This window comes from Marmota monax, unplaced genomic scaffold (genome assembly GCF_021218885.2).
Source record: "Marmota monax isolate L192 unplaced genomic scaffold, Marmota_monax_Labrador192_F-V1.1 WCK01_AAM20220418_F8-fsc00033, whole genome shotgun sequence".
Lineage (NCBI taxonomy): Eukaryota > Metazoa > Chordata > Mammalia > Rodentia > Sciuridae > Marmota > Marmota monax.
Window position 1 is genome coordinate 7382067 of NW_026694282.1, and position 21180 is coordinate 7403246.

Below are 21180 nucleotides of genomic sequence, written 5' to 3' on the forward strand. Positions count from 1 at the left end.
GTGAAATGAATTTCATCAGTTTATCAGATGATTTCAGGAATATTAGGCAATATCATCAATATCATTTTTCTACATATGACCATGATGATGTATCTGTTTATTTAAATATTTATTTTTATACTATTTATTAGATTTATTTTTGTTCATATAACATCAGATGTACCTTTACATTGTGGCTGAAAAAACAAAATATACTTTACATACATATATTTCTTATTTAGCTATGTGTATTAAATTTGTAGTAGTGATAACTTTTCTGTTCTTATTCTTGAAAAGACAAGTAAATCCTGATTTTGCTATTTTATTAAAAAATGAATGGTAGAATTGACTCACCACTAATGCTAAATTTACACTTTCCATAATAATTCACTTTATCTAAGCCAGCTTTTGTTTTTTCCTCAGGATGTTGAGGTGAACATGGCAAACACCAAAGACAGTTATTGGTGTCTTTGGTCCCATGTTTAGAGACAAGAAAACCTAAACTGAATGATCCTACTTAATATCAATTGTGTTAAAAGGTATAAGGAGGAGTATGAAAAAACCAATTAAATTCTCTAAACAGAAGGTAATTGCAGCATGTTAGGAGAGAAAGGTGAAAGCAGGCACATCTTCTATAATTTGACTGCTAGACAACCAAGTTCAAATGCCCATTGAATAAATGAGTTTTCAGTTTACAAGAAATAAATGTCTAATGGGTCATAACTGTCAACTGGAAGTCCAGCAATGGAGGTGGTCTTGTGGAGAGAGTGTGTAGAGAAAGAAAAGGATTAAAGCTTAACCCTGAGGACCTTCAACTTTTAAAAGGATGAGAGAGAAAATTGAGGAAGGAGACAGAGTTGAAAGAGGCTGACATTAGAAGGAGAAGAGGAGAGAATGGCAGTAAAACAGTGTCTTTAGGAAATAAACATGCTTAGAAGAAGAGGAATGAATAGATTTATGGAAGATATGGATTGAAACACTTTGGGAAAGTGGAGGGCAGGGAAAATCTTAGTGATCTAGAAGAATCGATCAGTAGAAACCATGTTAGCCAAGGTAGTGACGAATAAGAGAAGAGTAATTAGGGTTGAGATATTTTTTTAAAAAAAATTTTAAAAAAGAATGAGAGGTTGTAATCTGAGGCAGAGGAGAAAAGTGGGTTATGATCTGAAAAATAGTGTAGAGTTTTCTTTTTCTATATAGATTTCACCTGTGAAATATATCTATGTTCAAGTGGATTTCATATATTGGCAAGTCATATTAGTAACTTTTCTATTGTATTAATGTTAAATCATGATATCTTTAATTACAATGGTCATTTTTCCTATATTAGTAAGTATTATGTTAAATGTCAGTAAGCTGCTCTGTGGGTTGAAACCGTCACCACAGTGGGAAATTAGATAGAACTAATGACCTTGTGAGAGGTGGATCTTAGAATTAGTGAGTGGAAATGTAACTGGAGAAGGTGGCAGGTGAGTAAGAGTAGAGAAGAACTCCCCTGCAGCACGTCACCTGAGGGGCCAGTCATTTGAATTTCCATCCAATTCAGACTTACTTTGGTCTTCCTTGGCTTCTGGTGCAATCATAGCTTTCTAGGAATATCACCAAGAAGTAAAAATGGTGAGTTGAAAATTTTTGGAAATACTGGCTCAATGTTGTTGCATTTTTATTTTTCTGTTTGATTTCTAACCTCAAGATGAAAATGAAAGTAATTCAAAAACATCAGGACAACTCTTTGCTCAGGAAAATATTAAATGAATAAGAATGTGTAGGTACAACTAGGAGGTGACCCCCATCAGCACAGAAAGAGGCTTTGAGGGAACAGCTGACTGCAGAGCTGACAGAGTAAATGTTGTAAGACTGAATATTTGACAGTCTGAGACCTGGAGGGACTTCAGTCCGATTACCAAAGCAGAGTTCCCTAACCTGAACCCAGACCAGGGTGGTGTGAGCAGGGAGTGGAATACAGAGAGAAAGAGGGAGAGGAAGATCATGTAAGCTCACTCCTTTACCTACAGCTGGGAAAAAAAGAAGACCAAATTAAAATGCAACAGGAACAACAAGGTCAGTGAAGGAGATCAAGCAGTTTAGCCCAAATTGTGGGCTCAAAGTCCTGCTGAGAGTCGCCGTCATTTTGTGGAGCCCACAGCTGGCCTGTTGCCCTACAATAAATTAAATCAACATGACATCTCCTCACCTCCAGCTAGCAACAAATAAAACCAAAGGGACTGTCCCTGCAGAGGGATGTCACTATAATCTGTGCAGAAGGACCTTGTACATGAATCCCTCCTAGCCAAAAGTTGCTGAAACCCCCTACCCCTCAGCAGCCATCAGAGGTGTAGGGGAGCAGACTGCCCTGGAAGTGCTAGCCTAACTCCACATGGCCTTAGTGGCAGGCTAGATAGAGAAGGCACAGAAGCCCCCAGTGGCAGGAAATGAAAGTGCATAACCAGGCAGGAAAGCAGTCTGTGTCCCAGCAGCAGATGGGGACAGTCTCTGGAAGTTAGAGCTGTAGCAGGTCGGAGATTGGACATGGGTGGGATGGCTGTCTCACTCCCAGGCAGCAGAGGGGGACAGCCCCCATGATTCCTTGCTGCAACCAGCAGGAGCTTGGACCATGTCTGTGTCTGTCCCAGTCAGTGGAGGGGAGCAGCTCTAGTGGTTTGTGACTATGGGCAGTGGGATCTTGAAGCCAAGCAAACTGGTTAACCTCTTTCTCAGTATCAGAAAAAGTGTCCCAGTGATCTGAGTAGGTCAGGGGGGACACTTTTGCACCACTTACCACCCATGGAGAACCCACAATGACAGGCCCCATGCTTGCAGATAGCCACCAAGCTCTGTGACACTTTGAAAAGGACCCGAGGATGGAGAGTGGGAGGGGTGGTAACCCAGGACAGTCAGAATGACTGTCCAGATCCAGGCATCCTGAGTTCCTGCACACAAGATAAACAGCCAACAGACAGAGTGCCACACCCTTGGAGCATCCAGCTTTAGGCCATTGGGCTGATAAATGAGAACATGCTGGTGGGGACAACCACAGCAACTCAAGCATTGGCTCCTGGGCCCCAGCACCTCTTGGGGTTACCCAAAGTTGAGAGAGTTAGACATATATTAAAGGTTCCAAATCCTGACAAAATCCAAAGAGAATGCAATAAGAATGTTCTTCACCTTGGCATGTTTAATTATAAATAGCTCAGCGGTCAACTTTGACTATATATGTATTACTCTTCACTTTGATTTCATATTTGTGACCATAGTATTTGATATTGTGCCTCAAACAGGTTTCACTGTATTTCTTCTAATGTTTTAAAGCATTTATTGAAATTATTCTCTTTTTTTTGAGCTCAGATTTATATTTTCTTCCCTTACTCCCTCTTTTTTCTCTTAGATTACCTGCTGTCAATTGTCCCCATACATTTTTTTTTCTTCTTGCCTTGATGTGCATTTTTGTTTTCTATGTTATCTTCTTTCATTCATGTTTTCTATTTTCTTTTGTCCAAATTTTCTTTCCTCTCCTTTTCTGTATCTATATGATGTTATCACGACATTGGTATATTTAATTGATAATAATGATAATAATATCTTTTTAGTCTATTTCAGAACTGTACTATGAGTTTATACCTGGGTTATAAAAACTGTGGAGAAAAATTCCAACATGTTTTTGGTGTTTTCCTAAGGTTGAATAGTATGTGTCTTTGCTCTAAAGTGATTGTAGTAAACAGGGATGACTAGATACTCTCAAAGTGGTAATCATATTTATCTTAAAGTGATAATGAACTGCAGACAACAATCATTCAATGAAAGTATCAACAGAGGTGTATTTGCCAAACCTGCAGCTCTGAGGGGAAAGAAGATCATTAAATAGTCCCTTACGTAAATAAAACGATAATCATTGCAATAGATGATTGGATAAACTAGCAGTATAAAAAAGGAGGGGAACAAACCACACCAAAGAAACCAGAACAATTGACCTCATATCTACCATATTGAAAGAAATGACATAAAAAAATTTAAAAAGTTCATAGTGAAAATCTTTAACAAGCTAAAAGAAGATAAGAAATGAACTTAGAATAAGTGAAAGATAATTTCAATAAAGATGTACAGATTATGAAAAATACAAAACAGAAATACTAGAAATGAAACTCAATAAACTAAATTAAGTTTTCAGCAGAAAGCTTCACTAATAGATCACTTTGAAGAGAGATTTTGAGGAGTATTATACATTATGATTCATACAAATTAGTTATATTAAAGTCATCGAGTAAATTTATTTAGAAAATTACATTGATACTAATAGCTTTTCAGATTACTTTTGACTGAATGTTTAAATTTAGACATTTTTAATTCAGTATTGAATACAAAGATTAAATTTAACAATTTTACTTATTTATATATTTACTTATAATATTTTCACTTATAATAATGGCATATTCATTGGGTATATAAATACATACACATGTATATTAAAGCTTAATAGGCTGGACATGGTTGTGTGCATCTTTAATCCCAGTGATTCCAGAGGCTGAGACAGAAGGATCACACGTTTGAGGTCAGCCTGAGGAACTAAGGGAGGACATGGTGCCTTAGCAAGACCCTGTGTCAAAATAAAAATTAAAAGGGTTGGGGACATGGCTCAGTCATAAAACGCTTCTGGGTTCAATACCTAGTAAGCTCCTCTTCCATAAAAAATTAATAGGGGTTTCAGTTCGGACAATAATTCTAAAAACAAGTTTGGGGGCAGGGCAGGGGGAATATATAATGAAAATATGGTTTGGAAACATTAAACACATGTAGTGAAAGCATAAAGGAAAGCAAAAACAGAAGTAGAAAGTACTGGTGACATTCAGAAAATTGAGAGCATATTGGTTCCTATTTAAGACATAGGAACAAGTCAAGGGCTTCAGAGAACCTAGAGGCAAGGTGCAAGAGCACCCATCTCAAGCAGCCCAGCAGCATCTGCAAGATCCCCAATGGCCTTGCCCTTGCCTTTCCTGCTGGCCCTGGTGGTGCTCAGCTGTAAGTCCACCTGCTCTCTGGGCTGTGACCTGCCTCAGATACACAACCTGGGTCTTGAAACTCCTGACAGGAATGAGGAGGGGACCTGGACACTCCTGGAAAAAATGAGGAGAATTCCCACTTTCTCCTGCCTGAACTACAGAAAGGACTTTTCCTTCCCCCAGAAGCAGTTGCAGGGTGAGCAGGTGCAGAAGGCTCAAGCTGTTGCTGTCCTCCATGAGATGACCCAGCAGATCTTCAACCTCTTCAGCACCCAGGAGGCCTTTGCTGCTTGGAACAAGACCCTCCTGGACACCTTCCTCACTGGCCTCCATCAGCAGCTGGATGACCTGAAAGCCTGTGGGACCCAGCAGGTGGGGGTGGAAGAGGCTCCCCTGAGGGCTGTGAGGAAATACTTCCACAGGATCACTGTCTACCTGAAGGAGAAGAAATACCTGCCTTGTGCCTGGGAGGTGGTCAGAGCAGAAATCATGAAATCCTTCTCTTCATCACCCAACTTGTATGGAAGACTAAGGAGCATGGAATGGGACCTGGTCCAGCAGGGAAATGCTTCTCACTGATGAACACACCTTACCACACTCCCACAAGTTCTGCCATTTCAATAACTCTCCTTCCTGCTGGAATTGTGACATGAATTCACTTTTTCAGATCTGTTCAGGCCTTTGCCCAACATTGCTTTCAAATCTATAGGCACTAGACCCTTACATCCCTGCAGATGTGTCTATTTATCTATTTAATTATTTATTTAACTATTTATATAATTTTATTTATTTTGTCTATATGATATTATGTATATGTTTGCAATATGATTAATAAAGCTGAACATTATCTTTATATTTAAGAAGTTGATATTTTTGTTCTTCATTACTTTTTAAATTTCTTTAACTCTTTACATTCTTGGAGGGAATGAGGGATTGGATTCATTTTTCTTTTCATTCTTTTCCATTTTATTTTAAATTGCAACCAAAATTTTAGTTCCAAATGCTGATTTCTAGGTTGAATTTACTTCATGGCCATCACTATTTTGCCTGTAGAAAAAGTGAGATTAATAGAAAATCAATAAACTCTGGATACGATGAAGGAAAACCATAAAAATTACCCCCCAGAAGAAGAAAAAGATAACGGGACTTCTCTGACTCATCTTTCTGCTTACTCCATTGAGGTTTGTGCTTAGATACTCTTCATGTCTCACTCATTATCCCAATGCCATCTATTTTCCCTCTATAGTGATGGTTTCAATGCACACAACTGCTTTCTGATATTCTTGTTTAACTTTTTTAACATACGTCAAAACACAAAAGTGGTGCACACTAGTGCAGTGCCATGTTGAATGTAATGTTTAAATCAGTTCAACACATTTATCTCTTTGAACATTTGTTATGTCTCTGTTGTGAACCTCTCAAGATCCCTCCTTCCAGCTTTTTCAAATGCACCTGAGGTTAGTGCTCTGAACAGTCACCACATCCTGCAATCGCCCACCAGCTCCATGTTCCTTTCCAGGTGTATTAGGGAACCATTGATTAACCTTTCCCATCTTTGCTCACCTTCTGCTCTCTGGGGCCTCTGGTAAGCACCATTCCACTATCAGCTCCTATGAGATCAACTTCTCTCTAGTTCCCATGTGAGTGAGATCTGGTGGCACTTGTCCTCCTGTCCTGGTTCATTTCACTTTACATGTGATCTCTGGTTCCATGCATGCTGCATATCACAGCTTTTCATTCTTTTCCATATTTGTGAAAGTGCACACATGTGTGTCTGAATAATATATCATACAGAATATAATATACAATTATTTTAAAATATTATCATCATATATATATATATATATATATATATATATATATACACACACACACACACACATACATACATGTGTATGCTAACATTTCATTTGCGGGTTGTGATTCCTGTGACACTCCTCCTTGTTCCCTAATTCCATGGATCCTATCATGTCACTACCTTATCACAATTGTTTCCTCCCTCTCTGATTCAGAAACTTCCAGTGTGCCTGGCATGGTGGTGCATGCCTGTAATCCCAGAGGCTCTCCAGGCTGAGGCAGGAGGATGGCAAATTCAAAGCCATACTCAGCAAACTATCCAGGCCCTCAGCAATGTAGGGTAGAATGTAGTTCAGGGGTTATGTGTCCTTGGGTTCAATCCCTGGTACCAAGCAAGCAAACAAACAAAACACAAAACCAGAAAAAAAAACAACAACAAAAACAAAATCAACCAAGTGTGATTTCCTCCTTTATTTCTCATTAACCTGCTCATGCATATCTGCTTCCTGTTCTATTATGGTTTCCGGCTATAAATTTTCTCTAGTATTGTATCCATATTGAAAGCCATAAATGAATGAGAGTTCTAAGTTTGTCAGAAACCTCCAAGAGAAGTTTAGTTCCTACTGGTTAATATTTTTGGAAATAAAAGCATGTTGTTATTACAGTGATATAACAGTAGTGTGACAAATAAACAAAGAGAAAGCATGATTCATTTCACTCTGGAAGCTATTAACATATTGACAGAAGAAGACAGCAGCCTACTGGCCCAAGTAGACAGGGAAAGAGTCCAAGTCTAGCAATCAAGTTTCTGTTCTATGCACAAATTCTATGTCCTGGCAAGAGACTTTTTTCCACAGCTAAAATAGGCTGTTCTCCTGGAAGGAAATGACCCCAATACCAGAAGAGTCCAACTTCTCAACTCTCCATCCCAGAAAGAGCAATGACTCTCAGGCCCAAGCAGGTAGTGTCCTCTTTGGGAGAAAGGGTCAGAATGCTCCCACCCTCCCCTTCAGCCTGCTCAGCCTTCCAGAGTCTCCTGGCCCTTCAGTCCCTCTGCATAGTGTATGATGCTAGAAGGCAGGAGAGCATGTCTATTGTATATAGGAGGCAGGAAATTATACCTGAAGGAAAATGAGGAAAAATCTAAGTGTCTACTTTTACAATTTTACTCTTAGTAAATTACCCAGCATGCCTTTATAGTGAAGAGAAAATTCTGTTTTGAGAAGGAAGGATTGGACCAAGGGTGCTTTATCACTTTGTCATAAACACAGCCCTTTTAATTTTTTTTTAAGTTTTTAACATTTATTTTTTGGTTGTAGGTGGACACAATACCTTTGTTTTATTTTTATGTGGTGCTGAGGATCTAACCCAGTGAGTGCCTCATGCATGCTAGGTGAGTGCTCTTCCTCTGAGCCACAACCCCAGCCCAAACCAAGCCCTTTTATTTTTTATTTTGAGACAACTTGTAACTTGCTAGGTTTGTAGGGCCTCACTAAGTTGCAGAGGCTGGCCATGAACTTGCCATCTCTTCCTTCTTTAGCCTCCTGAGCCTGGGATTACAGGTGTGCACCAATATGTCTAGAGAAAATTCTGTCTCTTTGAATAAAAACTTGGAAGATTTGCTCCACCTTCATTCAGGAATAAGACACAGCGAGGACAAATGTAAAGAGATTTCAAAGGGTGCAGAAATAGCCAACTGACAGCCTGTGAAAGAATCCATTGGGGAAGACACTGGGAAGTTTAAAGGAGTTTCAATAATGTGGATACTTATGAGGATGATCAGGAATTGCCTGTGAATTTCTGAGCTACCTGAAAGGGGATTAGAGTGAGGGAATCACTAAAACCTTAGCTCAGATCACAGACCCAACCTTTTCTCGAGATGAGAGGAAGGTTGCAGTTTGAGAAACTCAAAGTTATATTTAATTTTTTTTATTTGTCTTCTTTCTTCCTGTAAAACTTGCGTGACTCTCAATTTACAAGAAGGCAAAAAAAAAACATTGCAATTTCTGTACCTTGTGGGTTTCCTTTTTCCTCATTTCTCTATCTCTTTCTTTCCCTTTCTTGTTGCTTATAACCTTTCAACATTATTGCCCTGTCCATTCTTTAATTATTTTTTAGTGTTGTTTATTCTTTAATGTCGTTTTACTTTTAATTCTTTATCATGTCATGCTCTCTGTGCAAAAATCACAAAATTTGCTCTTTATTCTCAATTCACACTGAAACATCTCTGGAACCATCTTCTGATCACACCCAGATGTTAATTTATTATACAGTGGAAAGTGTTGAAAACCAATATGAGAAAGTAGTGAGTCTGACAGCAAGGGGCTCTGACTCAGCCTGGAAACAGGACTAGAGAAGGACTCAAGTCTGCCCTGGGTGCCTTGGTAAGCACCAACTGGAGAAAGCGTGGCTCTGTGTATGTAAGAAGCAGGAGGGTGAAGGTGGCCACACCTCAACCTTCCCTGCCTGCCAAGCCTCACACCGCAAGGGGCAAGGTAGGCTATCTGAGCCCAGAAAGACAGAACATAGACAAAAACCAGATGCCAGATCCTCTGGCATCTCAATTTCTCTGCTATATGGATTTGATATCACACTTTACTTGGTTCATAAATTCAAGTCCATTTCTATTCTTTCAGTCCTTAATAGGACCTTCCTGACAACCCATATATCAACTATCCCTTAGGTGCTGACCTTGGATCATTGGTGAGTTTGGAATAGTTCATTTCTCCAGATTTATATTTGTCTCCAAGGAGCTCTCCAAATGACCTAACAGTGTTAATGGGAAGTATGACACACTACTTTCAAAGATCTTAAAATGATGGTTTTCTATATTCAGCCTATAAATCATTTTGATGGTATTATTTTTAATATCATTATTAGGAGTTTAGGAGTATTTTCCAGACTAAGACTTAAATTTTTGAGATTTTTACACTCCCTGTTTTAAACTCTAGGGTTCTCAGGGTAGACTTTTCTTTGAGTAGATTATGACCAAGTTGGAAAGCAGAGTCAAGGCCAATATCCATGTCCTGCCAGACCTGGTGAGTGTGCTAGTCCTGGAGCCTAGTGGGAAGGCTGCTGTTGGTACGTGTGACTCCCCTCTCTTCTCCTAAGGGCTGATCACATCTGGATTAAATGACAGAACAGTCAGGCAGTCCATTGAATGATCTTTGAGCCTATGTCTGAAGCAGGCATTTCCCTGCCTTGGGCACCTGAACATTGGCCCTCAGTCTTCCCCTCTGCCATGGCCCTGGGGCTCAATTTGGCTGCATTGCACGTGGCTAAGTTACACTCTGCTAATAGTCAAGGAAGAGTCACTTCCTTCTTTCACTTTCATGAAAATTATGACATCCGTTTCTTTTCCCTTTTACCCACAAACTGTCTAATTTTGCTTTTTAGGAAAGTTGAAATGAGAAATGAAATCTGATACAGAAAAGCAGTGCAGCCTTTCACCTTTCTTCTACTTTCCATTATTTGTCTGACTTCATTGTAAGTGCCTAATGCATGAGCAGAAACACAAAGTTTTCGGGGTAAACCACTATTAAGAAGAATGTACAAAAAATTAAGGTGACAAAATCACAAAGAGAGGGAAAGGAAAGAAGTCTTTTTCTCCCTGGCATGATAGCCTGGGTCTCACCACCCTTCACTGTCAGAGTGAAACAGAGACCAAGGAGCAATGATCCCCAATAGAACTACCCTGACTATGACCAGCTGAAGGCCATGTGTTTCTGTAAGGTTAGTTTTACATGAAGGACAGCATCATCCATGAATTCCCTGTGCCCAGCTCAGAAAATCTGAGGAAGAAAAGAATTGTAAAAACTAGAAGAATAAAACAATAAAAATGTAACTAGCAAATAATCTTATTTGGTATTGAAGGTAAATGATTTTTATTAGATAAGTCCTCTAAGTACCTACTCATAACAAATCTTTAGTCTCAGAATCACAAGAGGTTTATACCTGGGTACATGTATCAGGAGAGGAGAAGTCACTACTGAGCACTAGATTCCATGGGATAAGAACTCTAGAGATAGGGCAAGAATCATGGAGAGTTTATTATTTTGTCAATAAAGAAATGAGTCTCAGTAACAGAGTCCTCCCCTCATGAAAAGGTAGTGCACCTGCTCTCTAGATGAGTCTGGTGTGTTTGGACTGAGGACACTTTGACATCTGAGAGCAGAACTTGTAACTAGTTGTGAAAACCACCTAGAAAGCCAGGTGGTGCTGGGAAAATATTATTATTTTGAAATTACTATCAACATACTCATAAGAAACTGAAAAATACCTGGATTTCTCTGGGTATTATTGGCAGACGGAGGAGCAATGTAGACCTCAGTAAGAAGATGGTGGACAGAAAAGACAGTATCTACATTACCTTTGATCCTGTGGCTCAGTGAAGCATAAGCACATAGAACTGCTGGAATATCTTCTAAAAGGAGAGGAAAAGAGAGAAGCTCATTCACCAGTAATCAGCAGCTTCTGCTGTGAATGAATCAAAGAGCAATCTTATTCAGGAAGAACTTTATTGCCAGAGATGATCTGGTAAAACATGGAACAAATAAGGGATTCATAGGTTGAGGGAAAAAGAAGGAAAGAAAAATGAATGTTAGGGTCAGGGCTCAAAGTTTGTTTCTAGAACAGAAAAGAGAAATATTTAGAGATGAAAATGTGTGTGTGAGTGAGTGTGTGTGTGTGTGTGTATGTGTGTGTATGTTAGAGAGATTGGAACTATCGTCCTGTATGGCAACTGGATGTCACATTTTTTTTGTAAAGTTGGGTTCTAATGGAGGGAAATGTCATTAATGAATCCTCTGTGCCCAGATCAGAAATTTAAAAGATAAAATTGAGAGGTTTAAGGAGATAAAATTGAAATAAAGTAGTACTGAAAAAACTTAAAATTATTTGTATACTGAAATTGAAATGACAGTTACCAGCCCTTGACTATACAAACAGAACCAACCTTTGCTATCAGCATCTGGTTCTACAGACACTTCTGTCTTTAGGTCAAAGACACTTCCCATTGTACAGGCACATCTGCTATTTACTTGTAAAACTACCTTCTTGTGTAAAATCAATACATTAGGTTGATATCATCTTGTTTGATCACCTAAAGATGGTCTCACAAATGCCTGAAAGACAGAGCTGACTTCCACTTTTTCTGAAAAACTGGGAAGATCATCCAAATGCAGAAGACAGAAGCTACCTGTCTCTCCTATTCGATGATCCAGCAGATGTTCAATTTCTTCAGCACAGTGGGCATCCAAGATGATGGCAATGAGTTCCTCCTTCAGCAACAATGCTCTAGACTTCATTTCAGTCTGGATCAACTGAAGCCATCACATTTAGAAAAAGTGCGTCTCCACTTGGGATTTTCTCCCCAGACATATTTCCAGATAATTATCTGCTATCTTAAGGAATAGGAATACATCTCCTGTGCCTGGGAGATTGTCAGAGGGGAAACTGAATTGTCCTTTTTTGACGTTAGCAATCGTCAAAGAACAGTTAGTAAAGAAAGAAGAAACTCATGCTCATGGATTCCTCTACCAAATTATGTGATTTTCTTTCCTGAACCCCCAAACACAATCTCATCTATGAGTTTTGCACCAGAAGAAAAATATCTCAAACCTAACCATGAGAGTATTTTAAGTAGATGTTATACATCATGCATTTTAAATTGACCATAAATATATAGAAGAATAGCATGGTTCATTTTTTAAAGAAAAACTGTTATTATTTATAATTTTAATTTTTTCAATAAACTTCTGGAAGGCAATTTGCAGTTTCCAGAAGTTTGAATTTTAGTTTTCTCAAGGAAAAGGTTCATCAAGAGTGAATTTTTGAGAGATATTTGACAGTAAATATTGATGCTAGGTTCTATTACAGATAATAAAAACATAAGTAACTGGATCTTAATACAAATTTATCTTTTTTTGAACTCTGTTTATTAATTCATGTAGAATGACCCCTTGGTTGTCCCTCTCCCAATAGTTATTCAAAGACCTGAATGTAATTTTCAAGCCATATATTGAAGCTAGAGAAGCTGAGAAACTTCTGCTAAACCGTTCTTATGGATTTTCCTGGGGAATTTTCTTTTTCTTCTGCAGAGGATTCCTTTTCTAGGGAATAGGAATTTCTCAGTTCCATTATAATCCTATGGGACCCACCATCATATTATGTGGTTGAAGGTTGACCAAAATATCATTGTATGGCACATTGTTTTGTTCTTTATTGAACTGATCTTGCTATTAGTTCTTTCAGTTTATTAATCTGTATATCAGTATTTTTCCCCAGATTTGGGAAGGTATCACACAATTTTTACTTGAATAAGCTGTCTAATCCTCTCTGTGTCACTTCTTACATTCCTTTAAGTCATATATTCATATGTTTCACCATGTATATACCTTAGTTTCCTTCTGCTTTTGTCCTTTGTTATAATTCTCTCTTTGTTTCTCTAATTGAGTGATGTCGAACAGCTTGAGCCTACTGTTGAAACTATTAAGGTTTTTAGTTTTGTCAATACATTTTTCAGCTCCAGAATCCATTTAGTTCTTTTTCATGGCTTCAATTTCTTTATCAAACTTTTTGTTTTGTTCATAAATTGTTCCCTTGATTTCATTTAGCTGTCTTGTCTTCTTCTGCACCTCCTTAAGCTTCTTGAACATATTTATTTTAAATCTTTTGTCCAGTAATTCTCTATTTCCTTGGGGCTCAATTACTAGTGATTTATTTTATTTCTTTATTGGTGATGTGTTTGACTAACACCTCATGATTCATATACCTTGCTGTGGTTGCTCTGCACTTGAAGGGGCAAGCAGCTTTTCCACTCTGATTTCATCAGTAAAGATCTTCTCCATTGCTTCACCAGAATGATGGGATTGCTTCAGGGATCACAGTCAGGTGGAAATGGAGTCAGATCATGGGGCGTCTGCTGAATCTGTACTACAGAAAGAAGTTGGCAGACCCATTTCTAGGTGATAGACAGTTGGCATGGGCCCTGCCTGATCATTTGATGGATAAGATGAGGACTTTGTTCAGTAGAGCTGGCACCGGTACAAGACTTGCTTTAGGATCCGCAGTTGAGTCTGTAAAAGGTGGGCCTCTTATCAGTTAAATAGATGGAAATACTTCCCAATGGGTCTTGGGAGGGACTTTTCCTAGTACTTAGGCAGGTTCAAGAATCTGGGCAAGACTGGCCCCAGATTATAGAGAGCACTGTTGCTTTAGGATCTGCATCTGGACTGAGGTTGGTGGACTTTCCTTCACAGGCATAGAAAAGCATGTCTCCCAGCAGTTCTCTGGGTAGATGAGACTGATCATATGCTACAGCTGAGAGAGGCTAAGTCCAAATGACAGGGCTGTTTCAGAATCCATAGTCAGCCATATTGGGTAAGTCTGCCTCCACAGGCATGTTATGTGTGTGAACTCGCAGTGGTGGAGTGAGGGTGCCTGGCATATCTACCACCTTGTCAACCAGTCATTAGATACTCTCAGCCCCAGGAGCTCCTGAATATATTTAAGACAATTGATGTAGATAGATAGATAGATAGATAAATAGATAGATAGATAGACAGCCAAATAACGGATTTATTAAATAATTGGCTCATATAATAATTGTGGCTAAGAGATCACAAAACAGGCTATCTGCAACTGTAGACCCTTGGATGCCAGAATTGTGCCTACATCTAAATATGGCAGCCTCAAAACCAAAGAAGCTGATAATGTATTTCTATCTGAGGCCAAAGGCCTGAGAATCCAGGGACGATAATAGTGTAAATACTGGAGTCCAAAGAGCCAAGGAGCATGGAGTTCTGAACTCCAAAAGCCGAATAAGATGAGTGTCCTAGTTTTAGGAGAGAGAGAGAGAGAGAGAGAGAGAGAGAGAGAGAGAGATGAAATTTCCCTCTCTTTACCATCTGCTCTGTTTGGGCCTCCAGCTGCTAAGATGATCTTCCCACTCAGTTCACTGACTCATGTGCTGATGTCCTCTAGTCACACTTTCACAGATAGACACAGAAATAATGCTTTATCAGTTGTCTAAGTATCACTTCATCCAGCTTGAATCTGAGATTCACAGGTGAATCTCAAAGGAAAAGTAAATCTATGCTCAGGGCAAACAACATATATATTTGAGAGGGCTCCTTGGAAGTTTCTAGAAGCAGGGCCCTGATGGCACATGTTGGAGATGTGGGTAGGCAGCCCCTGTTGGCCCCAGGGCCACTGAGCACTGATGGGAGCCTTCCATTGAGGCATGGGGTGCAGACTGGATGCCTTCTGGTAATCTTTGTATATAGAATGTCTGAAGATAAGTCTTTTCCTCAGCAGTTGTGAGGTTCAAGGCTAACATCCTTGTAATAAAAAAAAAATCAACAAGAGAAAGGACAAATATATTTAGCCAAAGTTTACAAGACATGGGAGGCTTCAGAATTTAAGATGAGAAGACCCAGGGAAACTGCCTTTCATGTTTAGGATAGATGAAGAGGATACAGCCCTGTGACAGGATGATTGGCCAAATGGGAGTCTTATTGAATGGTAAAAAACTGGGAGTCTCAACAACGCTTTTTTTGCTCAGATTCTTCTGGGAGTCTTTTGATTTCACACCTGTTCTCTGGGCATAGGGCAGGATGCCCACTGCATGACTTATGACACACTTTAGGGGAGGAATTTCAGAGAATACTTTATGGCCAGAGCATACACACAAAAGAGAATGACTTTCTTATTTCTGTGGTTTTCTCAGTTTCCAAGGGGATACATTTGGGGGTAAACATATTCTGAACCTGACAATAGTTACAGTTGGGCACAGCCCCCAGAACAGTGGCATATTAACATCTGGATCTGGTGATAAGTAAGATTGAAACTGAAGAAGCAGACTGGCTAAAGGCCTGTGACAAGATATGTAGAATGTGGGAAAGGACAAAGGAACAGAAAGTATATCTGAACCCAGTGCCACACAGATCTAGGCTGGCACTCCCCCTCCTCACACAGCTCAGATGGAGAATTCTCTGCCCTGCCAGCTGCTCCTGGGGTTGCTGAGAACCCACAGCCTAAGCAGGAGCAGCTTGGTCACTCAGTGAGTGGGCAGCAGGTGGGAGACAGGAAGACAGGCTCTTCTCCCTGTCTTTATACATAAGCTTTTCATGTGGTTCCCACATTTTACAGAAATTCTATGGCTGAGCAAGCTTCTCCAGTGAGATGAAGAGTTTTGGTGAAATTCTCACTCCCTGTGTTCAGGTGGAGGGTTTTATCTTCCAAACAGTCTTTCCTACTCTTCTGTACCTTCCTTAACTCTCATCCCCAACTGCTTCTCTTGGATTTGTCTCTAATTGGAATCTGGAGCTGCCCCATGGTCACTACTTCTGGTCAGAAAAATGCCATATTCATCTTTGTTGGATTTGAATAGGACAATCAATTAAAAATAGATTAATATCATAATTCTTTATGAATCATCACAAGTTAACCCTAACTTGCAAATAAACACTTTTAAATATTATCAACATCAACTTTGCTCGGATGTTTTGTTTTTAGGACCCACTGACGCATCTTGAAAATTATGAAGACACCCAAACAGGTTGTGCTTCTGTGTTTCTTTGTGTTGATGTTTGTCATATGAAAATTTTAAGCAGCAAATTTTTAAATACTTTTTTCATTAAAATAAAGCATGCATGTAAGTGAAATGAAGTTAAAACTTTCAAAATTACAAAATGTAATAAAATATAATTTTATTTATAGCTATAGCAACAATAAAGTATAAAATACAACATTTCCAAAAACACATTGGAAAGTAAATAATGAAATACATTGGAATAAACCAGAGAAAGAATGCAAAAGATCTATAACTAAGTTAACACTAAAACTTTCTTGAAGATATTTTTAGAATATCTCAATTAAGTTGCAAGATTCATCATTTATCTTTACACTTAATATATATTACAAAATATTCAATAAACAAAAACATTTTTTGGATTGTTTAATAAATATTCATTAAGATGTCAATTAAGAATAGGTATAAATATGTTAAATTTATTTCTCCAGTGGAAGAAACCAGAGCCTTGCTCTACCTTGCAGCCTGCTCTGCAAAGTCTGATTTGCCTCATCACTAGGCTTCCCACCCACCATATACTAAAATGTGCATCACTCACTTAAGAAGATAACATGTGGAACAACTTGCTTAAGCCTCATTGGGTTAACTAGGTGAAAAAAATCAATCTCAGTTTAAGGAGAAATGCTATATGATTGCTTTATATTATATAAATAGTTTGCATTGGGGTTTGCCTATCTTAATTAAATTAAAAATTCTTTTGGGCCTGTTCTGCATGAAAGGAGCTTGAAAAAGTCTAGCCTGTCTTCACAACCAGTAAAATGTGGAACAGACTGAAAGATAAGCACATTTTGGATGCATTAGTGGTGAGAAGATGGGGCTAACTGCTCTCCAAACTGCTAATCTCTGCAAGGTTTGAGAGACAGGAATTACAGGATGTCCACCTTGCTGGAGCAGGGAAACAGGTGGGAAACTGCAGCATGATCTGGTGCTCAAGTAGGAAAATGTAACCAGTTATTGATACATTGCTGATGACTTAGAGTGGACAATAAAGAATGAAGAAGACTTCAGAAGACTCAGTCTTAGGAGAGCCCTCCCATTGCTTAAGATATATTGGATTCTCATAGTAAATATTAGAGTAGAATTCTCTAGTGCTTGCAGTTCTCTAGTGCTTATTCTCTATGCCCAGAAAACACAATAAACAATTGAACCATTTGGTCCCAATCTATTCTTCTGAGCAGACCTGCCTTTAGGGAAACTAGTTAACCAGACTCTAATCTGCTGGATTGTTTAAGAGCCTAGTGAGAGATGGGAGGGAAATACCCAACCTGAGCCATTTTGCCGCAGTCTGGCTGGGCACAAAATCACGAGCCACCACACAGCTTGTAGATTCAAACAGCAACTCTTTATTCCTGAACTCACACCAGCCGTCTACAATCACATTCTGGGGAAATCCACGTTCTCTGCCCAAATCCACCACCACTGGGCTTCTGACTCCCAAAAAATACTGTCTGAATCCCGTGAGAACTCAAGGGGAACTCAGGCAGCAGGATACGCCCTATTCCCAGCAGGAATAATCTTAAACCTGGAACGCCCTAAACTGGAACGCCCTAAACCCGATTATTTTAAACCAGGAACACCCTAATCCACCTTGGTCCTTGAGCAAGGTCACCTACATGCAATGTCACTGCAAAATGTCAGCAACATGGGGTACGCTGGCAAGGAAATTGTCATACCTACTTGGCTAATGGCTCCCAGCATCTCCCCCCTTCTGATTAATTAAACAACAAGCAATGTGGCTTAAGGACCGTGCCTGGTAGGTTGTCCAATTCAACATATGGTTCTTACCCGTCATCGGAAAACTGACCTTTAGGCGTCAGCCTCCTGTCTTAGGTTGATACCACTGCAATTGGATCATACCCGTCACTGACTACCGGTCCAGCATACAGCCATTGGCCCCCCAATTTTAGACCATCACTAGCAGAAGGGAGGAGGGTACAGAAATGCCACAACACCAAGCCAATTGATGGCTCCTTTGGAAAAATTGCATCACTGGTGACACCATCAGCAAAGATATGCCAGCACTACCACAATTAACATGGGGTGCGCTGGCAAGGAAATAAAAATTGCATCACTGGTGACACTATCAGCAAAGATATGCCAGCATTACCACAATTCGCTGCACCAAACGATAGTTACATAGTCCAGGCAAGTTTTGCAAGCAGTTCAAAGCAGAGGAATCTATCAATATGTCCATTTCCTCCCAAAATCCGTTTCCCCCCAAAGTAAGCTGACTCCTTGATTGAGCATTACTTGTTAAGTTATATTCATTGATGCATCAGTTTATACAGTTTACTGTGATAGCTATACTAGAAGCTGTAGTCTGGTTTTATCTTTGTCTTCACTGGCACTGAGATGGAGATAGGAATTCTGGCAATGATGCTAAAGAGACATTATCCTGAAAAGAATTATTAAATATAATGAAAAGTAAAGGTGAAAGTAAACAAACAGATCTGTTAACCTACTTTAAAAACAATCCTTAACAGCCTTTTACCTAATTTAAACTAGTAAACAAACAGATCTGTTAACCACCTTTAAAAACAATCCTTAACAGCTGTTTACCTAATTTAAATTAAACCATTTAAATCACGTGAATAAAAAAATAATAATAATAATTCGGATCCATTTTTTCATGAGCGCTCCTCATATAAGAAATATGGACATACGCACATACAGACATACAACACAAAACACAAGAGTGTACACAAACGTACAACACATAAGAAAACAGTAAAGGCCTTGTAGCTTTACCTAGGTGAAATCTCCATTGCAATGTTTAAAAACTCCACAGTCAAAAAATAAAACTGATCAGAAAAACATTAACCTAGGTTTGTATGAGCTCAAAAAATAAAAATAGAACCTTATGATGTGGAAAAATGCAATAATAAAATAGCTATTGAAAAAAGCACCCTGGTTAATCACTGTCACAGATGTAAGAATGGCCAAGCTGGAGTTCTGGATATCAGCTGTTATGGATTTGAGTCAAATCATCTTCTTTTCGATCTGTAGAAACTGTTTTAGTTAATCTCTCTGGAATCCAAATTGGCTGCTGTTCTCCCTGTGGAAAAACACAAACAGAGCCCCGACTCCAGACAATCACTGGGTCAGGACCTTTCCATTGTCCTGTTAGAATATCTTTCCAAAGTACCTTAGGCTTATGTACATTTTTTGGATACATATGCCTTTCCGCAGCACTAAGTCCTGATGAATCCAAATTTAAAAAGTTTAGAGTAAAAAGCGTTATTTTAAGTTTATCTTTGGGGGATATATACCCCCTTCCAATTCCCTCTTTTTGCTTTAATAAGTATGTTTTAATAGTTTGATGAGCTCTTTCAACTATGCCTTGTCCCTGTGGATTGTATGGGATTCCTGTTATATGAGTAATAAAATGATGAGAAAAATTGTTTAAAAGAGGTAGAGGTATAGCCAGGACCATTATCGGTTTTTAACTGTTTAGGAACACCCACAGTGGCAAAATTTTGTAAGCAATGAGCTATAACATCTTTAGTTTTTTCTCCGGCATGAAGGGAGCCCATCAAAAATCCGGAAGAAGTATCGACTGTAACATGTAAATATTTTAATTTTCCAAATTCTGGCAAGTGTGTGACGTCCATCTGCCAAATATGGTTAGGTATCAGTCCTCTAGGATTGACTCCAAGATTAACTTGTGGTAAAAATGTCACACAATTTTGACATTGTTTTATTATATGTCTGGCTTGTTCCTTAGTTATTTTAAAACACTTTTGTAAAGTATTAGCATTAACATGAAACCTTTTATGAAAATTTGTAGCTTCTTCAAATGTAGAGAAAATATGTATGTCATGTGTAGTTTTATCTGCTAAATCATTGCCTAAACTAAGGGCTCCAGGCAATCCTGTATGTGCCCTAATATGTCCTATAAAGAATGGATCTTTTCTGTCCCAGATTAGACTTTGTGTAGTGGAAAACAAAGAGAAAACAGTAGAAGAAGGGGAAATCCTACCAGCATCTTCAAGAGATACTATAGCATTAACTACATACTGACTATCAGAAAATAAATTAAATACAGAATCTTTAAACATCAAAAAAGCTTGTAAAACTGCATTAAGCTCTACCTTTTGAGCTAATTGTTTGGGTACTAAAAATGTAAAAGTTCCATCTGGGGTAACTACTGCTGCTGTACCATTATTAGACCCATCAGTGAATATATTTGGAGCATTCATGATAGGTGTTTTTCTTGTCATTTTTGGAAAAACTACAGGATGCTTAGACCAAAAAGACAACAAAGGATTAGATGGTAAATGATTATTAAATGAAACATTAGATTTACACATGATTATTGCCCAAGTATTTAACTCATTAGCTAACTCATCAATTTGATCCATAGTATATGGAGTAATAATTTTATTGGGAGAAATTCCAAACACTCCCTTCGCTGCTTTTATTCCTTTGAGTATTAATTGTCCTACAGCCTCAGGATACCTAGTAAGAATAGTGTTAGGAGAATAAGATAAATGTATCCACAATAATGGACCTTCTTGCCAAAAATACTCCTGTAGGAATATTTTTTGTTGGTAGTACAATAAATAATAAAGGCAAACTTATATCAATTCTATCCAAATGTATATTTTCCATATATGTTTCAATAATTTTTAATGCCTTTCTTGCTTTAGGAGTTAACATGCGGGGTGAATTTGGATATGATGGACCTTTTAGAATATCAAATAAAGGTCCCAACTCTCCTGTTGGTATGCCTAGATAAGGCCTTATCCAATTTATGTCTCCCAATAACTTTTGAAAGTCGTTAAGTTATTTGAGTTGATCTACTCATATTTGAATTTT

At 38.6% G+C, this 21180-nt stretch overlaps 1 protein-coding gene across 1 annotated transcript; it reads left to right on the forward strand.

Moving 5' to 3' along the window:
* Positions 1-4946: 4946 nt before the first annotated feature.
* LOC124108846 (interferon alpha-2) lies at positions 4947-5552 on the forward strand. The gene has a single exon (XM_046467396.1). It carries the CDS (start codon positions 4947-4949, stop codon positions 5550-5552), a length of 606 nt encoding a protein of 201 aa, XP_046323352.1.
* Positions 5553-21180: the final 15628 nt, after the last annotated feature.